The following is a 14,580-nucleotide window of genomic DNA, read 5'->3' as shown; positions in this document are numbered from 1 at the left end:
TCAGGTTGTCATTCCACACAAATTTTACACTGGGTCCAACTCAATCTGACACTCTATGTGCAAGATATACGCACTTTTATACTTCTAAAAATGGCCGCTTCGTTGTGAGGTCATCACAGCCACGCCCAACATTTGATCAAAAATGTAAATGGTAACTTTTGATCACACGTGTGTAGGTGATTTTCACCCAGTTTGGTCCAAATTGGATGTAAACCCTAGGAGGAGATGATGAAAGTATGAGGGGTGGGATTTTAGAGGTCCACACTTCCATCCAAGTCGTCATGGCAACACGATTGTAAATAGGGGTGTGTTCTCTTTGGCTTTTTGGTTCAGTATTTCATAAGGAATGTGTGTGTCAAACTTCTTTTTCCTACGTCAAAAAATTTTTTTCAGTCCCATTCAAAAACTGTAGTGGGCACCAGTGAGCCATTTCATGATCCAACGATACGAATTGCATCGTGTTCAGGTTGTCATTTTGCACAAATGTTGCATTGGGTCCAACTCAATCTGACACTTTCTTTGCGAATAACGGAACCATGCGGTTTTAATAGGCCCTCGCCGACATATATGTCTGGGCTCGGGCCTAATAATAACGGAACCATGCGATTTTAATAGGCCCTCGCCGACATGTATGTCTGGGCTTTGGCCTAATTAAAACCGCAAGCAGTGTTAAGGCCCTCGCCCTCCCACGCGATTACCTCCCAATGCGACCACCGAGGCCACCGACAGTGAGAGGACAGCGTATTGTTGGCTGGATCCGACATTCTTCGAGATAAGCAGAGTGTTATAATTTTGAAAAAGACTACTTCATCCCGACCTCATCACAGCCACACCCAACATTTGATCAAAAATGTAGGTGATAACTTTTGATCACACGTGTGTAGGTGATTTTCACCAAGTTTGGTCCAAATTGGATGTAAACCCTAGGAGGAGATAATGAAAGTATGAGGGGTGGGATTCTGACAGAAAAACATTCTTTACTATCGCACAGTTTTGGTGTTGTCATGGCAACACGATTGTAAATAGGGTTGTTTCCTCTTTTACTTTTAGGTTCAGTTTTGTATGACGGATGTGTGTGCCAAATTTTGTTTGACTATGTCAAAACATTTTTTTTTGTCCAATTCAAAAACTGTAGGGGGCGTCAGAGAGCCTTTTTATGATCCAATTATACGAGTTCCATATCATCATGTTCAGGTTGTCATTCCGCACAATTGTTACTTTGGGTCCAACTCAATCCGACACTGTCTGTGCGAGATATACACACCTTTATACTTCTAAAAATGGCTGCTTTTTTGTGAGGTCATCACAGCCACACCCCACATTTGATCAAAAATATATGTGATAACTTTTGATCACACATGTGTGTAGGGGATTTTCACCCAGTTTGGTCCAAATTGGATGTAAATCCTTGGAGGAGATGATGAAAGTATGAGGGGTGGGATTTTAGAGGTCCACACTTCCACCCAATATGGCCGACTTCCCTTTGGGTTTAGGGTTGGGCCATAATGTAATTTTTTACTTGTCCTACCATGGGCTATGTCTGGACCAAGTTTCATGTTTCTATGTGGAGATTTTTGTTGGGTGGGTTCCCGTCAGTGCAATGTATTATCCTATTTTGAGGGGGCGTGGCCAAGTCATTTTTCAACATTTTGAAAATTCTTCTTGCTGGAAAATTCTACTTTTCCACAGTGTAATTTTCAGTCTGTGTACCATTAGTGGAACACAAAGAGTGTTTCAGCAATTGCATCATTGTGGCAAAACCCCATTCATTTGAATGGCATAGTTTTGGTGTTTTCATGGCAACACAATTGTAAATAGGGGTGTGACCTCATTGGCTTTTTGGTTCACTTTGGCATGAGGGATGTGAGTGTCAATTTTTTTTTTGCCCACGTCAATAAAAACATTTCACTCCCATTCAAAAACTGTAGGGGGCGTCAGAGAGCTATTTTACGATCCAGCTATACGGGTTTCATATTATTGTGTTCAGGTTGAAATTCCGCACAAATGTTACATTGGGTCCAACTTAATCTGACACTCTGTGTGCGAGATATACACCACATAACCATTTCATCAGGACAGGTAAAAATATTCATATTTTATTCCGACCTTATGGCCAACAGTGTAGATGAACTATAAAAACTGAATTTATGATTTAAAAGAACTTCTTCATGACCTTTGACCTATTCGTGCCCCTCAGAGTCTTGGTTTACCTTCATGTCCTTGAACGGACATGAGGCCTTTGTGTGTGTGTGTGTGTGTGTGTGTGTGTGTGTGTGTGTGTGTGTGTGTGTGTGTGTGTGTGTGTGTGTGTGCGTGCGCATGCGTGTGTGCATGTGTGTTCTTTCAGAACTCGTCCTCCTCTTCTATGTCCAACTCCTGGTCTGAGTCTGACCCGTCAGAGTCCAGCTCTGTGTAGGACTGATGCTGCGGGGACGAGGGGCGCGCACACGCTGAGGACAGTATCTGCTCTGGGGTTCTGAGGCCGGTCCGGTCCGGGCTGCGGGGTCCGGTCCGGTCTGGGCTGTGGTCACCTCTGCTTTGAGCCTTCCCCGGGGACCCCCCCTCCTCCAGGTCCCTCTTGGATACTTGCGGGTTCTCCTGGGTTCAGAAAACACAGTGTCACGTGACAGTCAGTGGGTTTACAGCTGACCCGCAGAATAAACACTTGATCAAACCTTCACCTGCTTCAGTCTGCGCCACTTGGCTCTGCGGTTCTGGAACCAGGTTTTAACCTGAGAGGACAAACAGGTAAAGCCATTAGAATTACATTACAACAACATTACAACTAGTCGGTCCGCTGATCATTTGAATGGTGAATTCTTTTCTATCATGTACAGACATGTATGTGGAAAAAACTGGATCCGCTTTTATAAATGTTATGAAAATTCACCAATATTGTGTCTCATTAATTTGATGCTTCCTTTAAATTTAATACATACTTACTTTATTAATTAATTACCCTATAATTTAAATCTTTCAAACTGTTATTGCAATTGTAAATTAATAACACTACAAACAAAAAGTTCAGGATATTTTTAATTTTTGGGCTATTTTTTCAGTTTTTCAGATTCTTGCACAGCGCTTTGTACTTTTTTTGTGTGAATTGAATTGAAATACAATTTTTAATGACCAGACATAGTGTTATTTACAAATGGTAAAAATGACCAAAAAAAAAAAAAAAGGAATATCCATAACGTTTTGTTTGTAGTGTATATAGGTTTTATTAATCTGATACTAATATGTCGGATTTGGAATAAAAACAATTCCTCCTACAGTGTTCCTCCGTTATTTATGATACAGACTAAACATGTTGTGTTCTATAACACTTAGAGTCTGTGGAAAACTGAGGTGAAATGATGTAAAATAATCTGTCATTTATTTAAAACTTGAGGCATTTGTCGAAGTATCAACCTTTGAGAGAATGAACTGAATTTATTTGGCCTATTTTACATTCCCCTGCTATCGATGAAATATCCGGATGAAAGGACAGAAATCAAATGACTGCTTTATAGCGACTGAAATGGTGCGTTCATGGACCTCCCAGACTCGTGCATTAGCTCTGCACCATCCCCGTGTCTGTCTGTCTGCGTCTGTCTGTCTGTCTGTCTGTCTGTCTCCTCGTGCTCACCTGTCTCTCGCTTAGCTGTAACATCTTGGCCAGTCTTTTCCTCTCCGGAGGTGACAGGTACTTCTGCGTCTCGAACTTCTTCTCCAGTTCGATTGTCTGGTCGTTGGAGAACCTGACCTGTCCGCCCTTCCGTTTATGTAAAGGCCTCTGAATGAACGGGCTCCACAGCAACGGTTTACCTGTGGAAAACAGGCTCATTATTATTATTATTATTATTATTATTATTATTATTATTATTATTATTATTATTATACAAACACTATTATTATACAAACACTATTATTATACAAACACTATTATACAAACACAGCTGATTCGATGCGCTAAAAGCAGGGCATAAATTAAAATTAACACCCACCAAGCGCCAATCCACTGTTACTAACGCAAAATTCAAATCAAATCTATTTTTGACCCAACCCCAGTGTTCATAGAACATTCTAGACAAATGTGGAATTCAGTTCATTTAGACTCAGTCTAGTTGGTGTTTCTGGTTCTTTTCCTGTGGGTTAAACTGAACCTTTCTGTTAAAAACTGTGACACACATTTGACTCAGTCAGTGTCAAAGGTTACACTGTTGAATATTTCTAGGACATGATGACGCAGCAGTCACCTTCAAATGAAACAGAACCTCAGAAAACACCAATAATCTAATTGAATCTGTACGGAGCTGGACTCTTCAAATGATGTTTCAGTTGGATTTTCATTCTAAAAACCTGTGGTAATTATTTTAAGTCAAATAAGGCATGATTTTTTTTTTTTTTTTTAATTTGGCCGGTGAAAAATATTTTTGGCTGGTAAATGTTTAGAGGTTACATTCATTACATTCATCTGAAGTCAACTGATGACATCATGGATCATAAGGATTAAACCCATGTGATGCTTCATGTGTGCGTTTACTAAAAAAAAAATCCAACAATCTGTAAAGATTTGTTGTGATCTGGTAGACATGTTAAAGACACACGTTAATGCCAAGTTGTCACGTGATCAGGGCGCCTCATTTTGACACATAGGTTCCATTTTTTTTGCTGCATTGATGTCAACTTAGCACTTTTGTTGCCAGGTTCAGCAACTTTTCAGACAACCCAAAACACACGTAGCTCATGTAACTCAGTTCAAACTGTTGGTGTGTGGGCTTTACTGTAAATTTCATAACAACATAAATCTGAATAAAACAGATTAAAAATTAAATTATCTGACCATAAAAATGTGTTTATTTAACTGTTACAAATACAAACATGTGAGGGTAAAGAAATGAACCTAAATGAATGAATTTTAAATCAGTTTTTGCTGAGATTGATAGTTAGTGGGAAAGACGTCAGTGTGGAGTACACGTGATTTTTACGCAATGGCATCACAACATTATTTGGCAATTGTACCAACAAACACCAGCCTGCAGCAAAGAACAATGAAAATGAGTGGTTCCATGTTGGACTGAAATGTTGGCTGTTTCAAACGCTGCTTGTTTTATTTATTTGGACGTTCACTGGTCACATGTTCATTTAAGTTTATTACCTCCGGCAGGAGGTATTGTGATCGCTTTGCTTTGTGTGTTTGTTTGTTTGCGTGTTTGTTTGTTTGATTGTTAGCAAGATAAGTCACAAAGTTATGGACGGATTTGCATGAAGTTTTCAGGAAATGTTGATACTGGCACAAGAAAGAAATGATTAAATTTTGGTGGTGATCCGGGGTGGTGTTGGGGGGGGCACGGGGGCCACTGATCTGCCTTGGCGGAGGTCTGCGCTCTCCGAGTGGTTTTCTTGTTTTTGTTTACCTTTTTTTTTTAAACAGTTAATGGTTTAAATTCCACCCAAAAATTATAGTCCTAAACAACAATATAATGTGTGTGTGTGTGTGTGTGTGTGTGTGTGTGAGAGTGAGTGAGTGAGTGAGTGAGTGAGTGAGAGAGAGAGAGAGAGAGAGAGAGAGAGAGAGAGAGTCTGTGTGTGTCTGTGTGTGTGTATGTCTGTGTGTGTCTGTGTGTGTGTCTCTCTCTCTCTCTCTGTCTCTCTGTGTGTGCTTTTGTCTGTTTTCTTTCTTTTTTTTTTGTCTGCTCTTTCCTCTTCTCTTAAATGCCTTATGAACTCAACAATAGCTCCGAGTGCAGCCGCTGCTCCGTGTCTTTAACGGAAGGTCGTGACTGAGTGAAAACTATGGCCAAATATCCGCTTCACGCGCTTCCTGCTCTGGGGAGGAGGGTGTAAAGGCATCAGCCTCCATCAGCCTCCAACAGCCTCCAACCGACCACAAACAGCAGCAGGACAAAAAAAAAAAACTAGAAAAGCACTCCGAGAGCGCAGACCTCCGTCAAGGGTGATCCCCCCCAAAATTTAATAATTTGTTCCTTGTGCCAGTATCCACATTTCCTGAAAATTTCACCCAAATCCGTCCATAAATTTATGAGTTATCTTGCACACGGCCAGACAGGCAGACAGACAGAAAAACAGACAAACAAACGCCGGCAAGAGCATAATCTCCTTGTCGGAGGTAACAAACCTAGAAGCACAGTGTTCTAATGTGGAGTCCAGGTCTGTGGTTCCTTCACAGAAGATCAGACTAATATTCACACGGCAGACTCAAAAACAGGAAACTGCACAAAATACACACCATAAAGAACACATGTAGGGAGGACTGATGACAGAATGTTTACACAGTGGTGATCCAACAACTAATATAGAGGTGGATGGGCAGTTATTTTTTATTCTCTAATTTTATGTGATAAACAGCTGATGAAGGAAATCTCTGTGGTTTGGAATTGAACACTGACATTAATGAATGAACTGGGCCAGGTCAGCCTTGACTTTATTCTGTTTCTGCTCAAACTGGGTTTAGGAATTCAGTCATATGGACATTTAGGCTCAATCTATTGGATTTTACTACTTTTTTCTTTTGTTTTTTCTTTTCTTTTTTTGCGATCAAATTTTTATTTTCATTTTCATTTAACACATATATTTCAGGTTATTCAGTTTTACTGGAATGGATTCTCAGAGCAAGAACACCAGCAGTGAGACACAGACATAAGAATGTGTCATCGGATACCAAAGAACACAGAGATAGAATGAAGAGAAAACAGGAAAAGGAAGAAAAAGGAAGGTGAAAAAATACTAATGCATACACAACCTACAATAATTTCGTTACTTTTTCTGTGATTAATGACCATTAGCCCTAAATGACTGCTTCATTTTATTGTTACCTCCGCCAAGGAGGTTATGTTTTTGCCGGTGTTGGTTTGTTTGCCTGTTTGTTTGTGCTTTTCTAGTTTTGTTATGTTTTCAGTGGGATTTGTCTGTCTGTCTGTCTGTTTATTTGTTTATCTGCCTGTTTATCTGTTTGTTTGTTTGTCTGTTAGCAAGTTAGCTCAAAAAGTTATGGACGGATTTGGATGAAATTTCAGGAAATGTTGATACTGGCACAAGGAACAAATGAATACATTTTGGTGGTGATGGGGGGGGGTATTATCTGCCTTGGCGGAGGTCTGCACTCTCTGAGTTTAGTTCTTTTTTTTTTTTTTATTTCAAAGTTTGAGACAAACTAGAAAAGCACTCGGAGAGCGCAGACCTCCGCCAAGGGTGACGCCCCCCCCCCGCCATCACCACCAAAATTTAATCATTTGTTACTTGTGCCAGTATCAACGTTTCTGAAAATTTCATCCAAATCCGTCCATAACGTTTTGAGTTATTTTGAACACAGACAGACAGACAGACAGACCAACGCCGGCAAAACATAACCTCCTTGGCGGAGGTAACAAACAAAAAAAGAGTCAACTAATGTGTCGTTCTTTAGTTCTAAGGATATAAAATCATGTCTAAAGTGTGATTTCTATTTGAAAATGAGGAAACAAATACAGATTTATTATAGACTAAATTATATTATATGGATTCGGTATTTTGTTTTCCTGTCTCATTCACTTCATATGTTATTTATTATTATTTTTTATATATATACTCCAGTTCATAAACCAAACCCTGCTTTAGTTTAACATTTGAATAAATTCTGTCTTTAACCCATAAAGACCCAAACATCCACTGATGTAACGGTACCTGTCGATCCACTAATCCTATCAATCCATGTCAATAATTGGTGTCAAATACAGTTCTTCATCTTTTCGTGCTTATCAGATATGACCATATTTGGACATTCAGAGGCTCCGTAGTTACCGTGGAAACACCGTCATCTTCTCCAACATTGATTCTCCAGTCAAACCCATGGAGTTGGATCAATGCCAGTGGATGGACACACTGGGTTTATGATCAGTTAATGATGGATTTTCTCTGATTCTGATATTATAACGATCAACTTTAATCTGAGTTTTTATGAACATGTACATGATAAATAAAATAAATACAGGAATATACCTGATTTTGACTGAAAAAACACAAAATCGAGGATAATATTAGAATAAATGGTGATAAGTTCAGTTTAGTTAATGATAGTTAATGGTAATTTACTGAAAAACACTTTTTTCTGTTCTGGTCTAAATAACCTTTGAATTTACTCTGAGCTTTAATGAACATCTACATGATCAGAAAATTAAACAGGAGTAGGAAATAACCTGCACGATTTAGAAAAAAAAGGAAATACACGATTTATACTGAAAAATCCAAAATGCGGAGGATAATATAATAAATGGTGATAAATTCAGTTCAGTTAATGATAGGCCTATGTTTGAGTGAAAAACATTTTTTCTGTTCTGGTCTAACAACCCTTGAATTTACTCTGAGCTTTAATGAACACCTATTCTATTCTAAACAGGACTAGGAAATAACCTGCATGATTTACAAAAAAAAAAAAAAAAAAAAAAAAAGGAAATGCACGATTTACACTGAAAAATCCAAAATGCGGAGGATAATATTATATTAAATTGGTGATAAACTAGTTGGAAAAGAAACAAAAATATCTGGAAGCTGTGACAAATGTAGTTTTAATCCCGATGTGATGTACTGTAAATATTCAAGGAGACAAAAAAAGTCGCGTTTTCAAAGAATGAACCGAAAGCAACAAAGAATTAACAAAGAATGAACGATTTATGCAAAAGTGAGGCCGGTAAGACAGCATTGATGATGGCAGCCTTTACAATAAAAAAGGATGTAATTCAGAATGATGATGATGATGAGCACTTTAAGATTCTGCTGAATGAAAAGTGCTTTATAAATGCAAATTATTATTATTATTATTATTATTATTATTATTATTATTATTATTATTATTATTATTATTATTATTATTGTGAAGGGTATTGGGACGAAAACCCACGATTTCTAAAACCCAAAGGCATTAATGCCAGATCCCGCTGCCTTTACGGACTGAACCCCCATGTACACAGAGATGACTGAGGCCAAAAGCACAAAGAGGTTTTTAGTTCTGGGATGAATCTGATAGAAGGGACATTAATTATCACCACTTACAGCACATTAATCTGAGCTGGTTAGTTCAATATCCGACAAAAACGTGTAAAGAAATCAAACTGAGTGTATGTGGAGCAGCTGCGGACTGTTCAGTCTGTATTTATATGAGAAGACAGCACTTTGGTTTTGCTGCTCTGTTCTTAAATGCGCAGAGTTGATTTAAATGAATACGGACACATTAGAGCACAGGTGTCAAACACGCGACCCGGGGATTCAAAACCGGCCCGTGTGCAAAAATTACCCTGAAGATATTAACAGTCAAGGGTATCAAACTCGAAAATAACAGCATAACAACCTATAAATAATTACTCCAAATTTTCTTCTTTAATGTGAAATAATAATAATAATAATAATAATAATAATAATAATAATAATAATAATAATAAGACATCATGCCTGTAAATAACGGCAACACCATTTTTTTCTCTTTGATTTATTGCAAAGAACATTAAATTCTGATACCCTTTAACAAAAAATGTCAATAAACGGAACAAAAATGAACAACCTGAAATATCTAAAGAAAAAAGTATAATAAGTAAAGTAAGTGCAATTTTAACAAATGTTTTGTGCCTTGGTAGATCTGATCTGTAATTCACATGTAGAAATCATAAGTTGAGGCAGAATATTGATCAAATTGTACTTATTTTTCCTCAGAAATTTAAGTTTTTCCAGGTTATTCACATCTTTTTTGTTTTGGATAGTTTGTAAAATATAAAAAAAAATCAGAATTGAAGTTATTTACGTTATTTTTTGCACTGAAAAATTTGGAGTTGTCATTATTAGGTTTTTATGCTTATTCTGTTATTATTTGACAGGTTCGGCCCACTAGAGATCAAACTGGGCTGAATGCGGAACCTGAACTAAAATGAGTTTGAGCCCCCCCCCCCCCCCCCTCCCCTGCATTAGACCGTTATTATAATCAGCCAGTGTTACAACTGTTATGGGTTTATTCATGTGTTTCCGCATCATAAGTAGAAAAGGGCCCAAGTTTATATTTTAATTGTCTTTGAATTAATTCATGCATTACAAAAAAGTAAGATAAAATTAAGTACATTTAAATTAAAAAAAAAAAAATACTGAAAATGGGAAGATGTTTAGTCTGATCAAAGACAGAAACTTGATCCAAATTTTCTTCTTATTTATACAGATGCACTTGGATGTTCAGGTGTTTGATACATTTATGTTGAACCTTTTCTGTGAAAGTTGAGGCTGTTAGAGGCTCAGAGGAACAAAGTCCGGGAATTCATTTAGGCATGAAAAGGTCAGAATCTGACGGAGCCCGGTAGGGACACTGAGAAACAAACAAACAAACAAACAAACAAACAAACAAAAGAACTCCAGCGGATTTCTTTTCCTTTCTTGTCTTTTCTTTTTGTCATTAGAATCAATGGTTGACAAGTTCTAAACCATTTAGTACAATGTTTGTTTATCTACGGAAGGTGGTCACGGGTTTTGAGGGTTAATTAGAAAAAAGCCCTAAAATTTGAAAAAACAAAACAAAAAGAAACACAAAAATACCAGATGGAGTCAAATATGTCGGTACAGAAAGGCTTCTCCACGTCCTAACAGATTTAAGACTGTCTGTGCAGTGAAACAACATCTGCTTTATTATTATTATTATTATTATTATTATTATTATTATTACTATTATTACTATTATTCAAGACTGTCTGTGCAGTGAAACATCTGCTTTATTGATTAGTGATAAAAAAAAAAAAAAAAAATCTTCTGATTTGATAGTTTGTGGATTGTGCGCGTCTTCATTCAGCTCATATTAGTTTAGAACTGACAGAGAAATGAATATTGTTCGAACACAGCTGTTTTTATTGTTTTTGTGGGGATGAATGATTATTAGAGCCACATATGAAAATAAAAACAGTTTGTTCAGAAACATCCAACCCTCTGTGTTTAGTTCTCTGGTGTTTCCACTGACTAACTAACCCTAACCCTAACCCTAGCCCTACAGCTGAACACTTCAGCAGTTTTTCCGGAAAAAAAAGAGGCGGTTGGCTACAAATCAGTTCAGTTCTTACAACGAACTCAAACTTGTGCAAACTGTCTTCAAAGTCCTCAGCCTAATGAGAATGTGTTGATGGAGGATAGACTCAGTATTTGGCCTTTGTGCCTAAACCCCAAATGAAAGGAGAACTGCACTAAATGTTCACAGGTCTACATTTGTAGATGAGTGGGGACGACTGGATTCTCCAAATATTACGACTCTATTCTCCTTAAATAATGATTTTTTTTTTTTAATTACGACTTTATTCTCATTAATTAATGACTTTATTCTCGTTAATGAACGACTTTATTCTCCTTACATAAACTACGACTTTATTCTCGTTAAATAGTTTTTTAAAGCTACGACTTTAGTCTCATCAATTAATGATTTTATTCTCGCTAATTAACGACTTTATTCTCGTTAAATAACCATTTTTTTTTTTTTGTTTGTTTTTTGTTTTTTTTACTGCGTTAATTAATGACTTTATTCTCCTAGTGACAAGCGTTTTTTGTTTTTTTCTTTTTCTTTTGGAGCCCTAATACGCCATCGTAAATAAGGCAATCTTCTTAGACTCATTGGTTTTTATTTCCAATGTTAGACTCATTGGTTATCATTTCCAGTGTCAGACTTACTACCTTTTATTTCCAGTGTCAGACTTATTGGTTTTTACTTGCAGTGCAGTCTCATTGGTTTTGATGGCCTTTATCTTTTCTCCTGAGATCCATTAGATGTTTTGTGATGCTCATTGTTCTCCTTCTTTTCTTCACTGGACCACATCCTCGGCTGGACCAGAGCACAGGAAGTACAACAATAAGTGACAAACGGATCCCGGGCTATCAGAGGCCGAGTGTTTCCTGAATATGTCTGGATTGAGGATGTCGATAAAATAATCAGCAGCGTGCAGCGGCTCCCGAGGAAGCGGCTGTTTGGGAGGGGGGGGGTGGTGTGTGTGTGTGTGGCGGTGGTGGTGGTGGTGGTGGGGGGTCCGGAAGGCATCAAAAAGCTCCTGAAACCACATTTACTCCTATCAACGGTCGCACGACTTCCGGTAGGACCGGAAAAGGCCCGGCCCGGTCAGAGCAGCAACACAGAGGCACAACAGGACTAGGACCAGGACCAGGACCAGAACCAGGACCAGGGGCTTCGGAACACCGACCATTAAATATTAGATTCATCTGAAGTCAACGGATGACGTCACGGACCATAAGGATTAAAGCTATGTGATGCGTCATGTGTGCGTTTACTAAAAAAAACCCCAAACAATCTGTAGTGATTTGTCGTGATGTGGTAGACATGTTAAAGACACACACACACACACACACACCTACACACACACACACACACACACAGAGTGAAATCACTGACTTTTTCTTCTCTGATGTTTCAGAACAATAGGAGTCAGGAAAACGAGTCAAGGTTAACATTCACCCACTGCACCTCCTCTCCTCTCCTCCCTTCTCTTTTTGACCTCAGATAGTAACACCAGTGTGACTCATGTGTTCCTGCTCCTGCATCATTACTCTTCCATCATTGCTCCTCCATCCTACTCTTCTATCATTGCTCCTCCGTCCTATGGGTCTAAACCCACTGGTACTCCTCTACTAACTCCTCTCATGTGTTTGTTCTGTTGTTTCATGTACTGGTACTCCTCTACTAACCCCTCTCATGTGTTTGTTCTCTTGTTTCATGTACTGGTACTCCTCTACTAACCCCTCTCATGTGTTTGTTCTGTTGTTTCATGTACTGGTACTCCTCTACTAACCCCTCTCATGTGTTTGTTCTGCTGTTAAATGTAGAATTGTCTTAGTGTCGACACGCGCGGCCAAGCATGGTATACTTATGCAAAAACGGTTTCGTTGCCACTGAAACGAAGCTGACTTAGATAAAGTCAGTTTGTGTTGGAGTGTAAATGTGAGAAGTGTTCGGAGGGTTGATCTTAAATGTTTTTTTTTCAATTGGACCAACAGGAACAGGGTTAAAACAAATATGTTTCAGTCCCTATAATGAAACAGCTGAGGTGCAGTGAGGTGTGAGAAGAAAGAAGGACGGATAAAAGAGTCCTATTTGAATTTATTTGATTTCAGTTTATTTTAAATGAACCTTGTCCTATAAGTCGAAGGACTCCTCCTTGTTTATCATTATCATTATAGTTGGTAGAAAGCCAAAGTCTCAGTGAAATAGCTTAGATGATATTTACTGCAAGTTTATTCCATGACTAACCCATAACACACACTGAGCCTCCTCTAGTTAAAGTTTTTGGAGTTTTTTTTTTTTTTTTTTTTTTTGTTACATTGAATAATTGCCTTAATTGGAAACATGATGTAACAGTTTTTTCAGATAGTTTTTTTTTTTTTTTAATGGACCGTCCTTTGCAGTGGACAGCTGTGAAACTTGTCCACAGAGGACAGACTCCATTACTGAGTGCATTTTTGTTATGTCTGTTCAAGCAGTGATTTCACCCTCACATTTGTTCTTTATTCTATTTATGACATTAAAGGACAGAAAAGTTTAGAATGACGCACTCCAAACTCACCCAGAGGGTCGTATCTGAGCAGCGCCTGTGTGTAGTCCCCCATGGAGCGGTGGTGTTGGGGGTGGAACGGGTACATGGAGCCGGCGTACGCCCCTCCGGAGGCGTAGGAGGCCGTCAGGGCCGCGGCGGCAGCGGCGTGGGGGCTCAGGGCCGGGTGGATCGGCGTGGGCTCGTAAATGGGTGCGCGGTACGGAGAGATGAAGCTGCTGAAGGAGGAGTTGGGCGACGGGAGGGTCGGCGTGGGGATGACCGGTGTGGAGCAGGACGACGAAGAGGAGGAGGATGAAGAGGAGGTGGTGGTGCCGGTGCTGGTGCCGGTTCGACCCAAGATGTCGTCGATGTAGAAGGGAGTGAGGTGCGCCGGCTGTAGGGGAGTCGGTGCGTAAAGGGGGACGCTCATGGCGGATGTTCGGCCTGGAGCTGATGAACAGACACACAAACGCACGCGCTTCCCTTCCCTCCTGAAAGCCTTCCTCTTTAGCGACACTTTGAAAACAGTCGTTTTTCACATAATACGGCTCATCTAATGGTGTTTCAACACTTCAGTCCAACAGCGCGCAGCAGCGTCCCGCGGGACCGTGGCTCAGGCCGGTCCAGGTCCAGGGCTGAGGTGTCATCGGGGCTGCGGTGCGGGGCTTGACTTCACCAAAGCCAACTGTTGGACTGTTATCAGGCTGCAGGAGGAGGAGGAGGAGGAGCAGATAAGTGCACGGGCCACTTCCTGCAGGTGGCCGGCAGCCGTTCCTCATTGGTTTACGCGCAGCTCCAATCGACTGGCACAGTGATCAGAGGACAGTAGAGCAGAGATAATGGGGTTTCAGGAGAATCTGGTCTGTGCAGCCAATCAGCAGCAAACTGAAATATGTGTGTTTGGAGTCACTCATGAAGCAATGACTGATGGAGCTGATAGAAGGAGCAGCAGTGAGTTACAAAGGAATACATCTGCAAGCAGCTATAAACGGACCCTCACAACTCCGGGAGGGATTGGACTGAAAGTATGGAAATGTTTTCAGGCCTG

General features: G+C 39.5%; 1 protein-coding gene across 1 annotated transcript; it reads right to left on the bottom strand.

Annotated features, from left to right (window-relative positions):
* Positions 1–2,086: 2,086 nt before the first annotated feature.
* On the bottom strand, positions 2,087–14,218 carry hhex (hematopoietically expressed homeobox). The gene is made up of 4 exons (XM_030163150.1): positions 13,563–14,218; positions 3,629–3,807; positions 2,682–2,732; positions 2,087–2,598 (listed from the first exon to the last, which is right to left on the bottom strand). The coding sequence occupies exons 1-4, from the start codon at positions 13,960–13,962 to the stop codon at positions 2,344–2,346; spliced, it is 885 nt and encodes a 294-aa protein (XP_030019010.1). The 5' UTR covers positions 13,963–14,218; the 3' UTR covers positions 2,087–2,343.
* Positions 14,219–14,580: the final 362 nt, after the last annotated feature.

Source organism: Sphaeramia orbicularis, chromosome 19 (genome assembly GCF_902148855.1).
Source record: "Sphaeramia orbicularis chromosome 19, fSphaOr1.1, whole genome shotgun sequence".
Taxonomy (NCBI): Eukaryota; Metazoa; Chordata; class Actinopteri; order Kurtiformes; family Apogonidae; genus Sphaeramia; species Sphaeramia orbicularis.
Note: the sequence above shows the minus strand (reverse complement) of the source record. Positions and strands in the feature narration are given on the sequence as shown.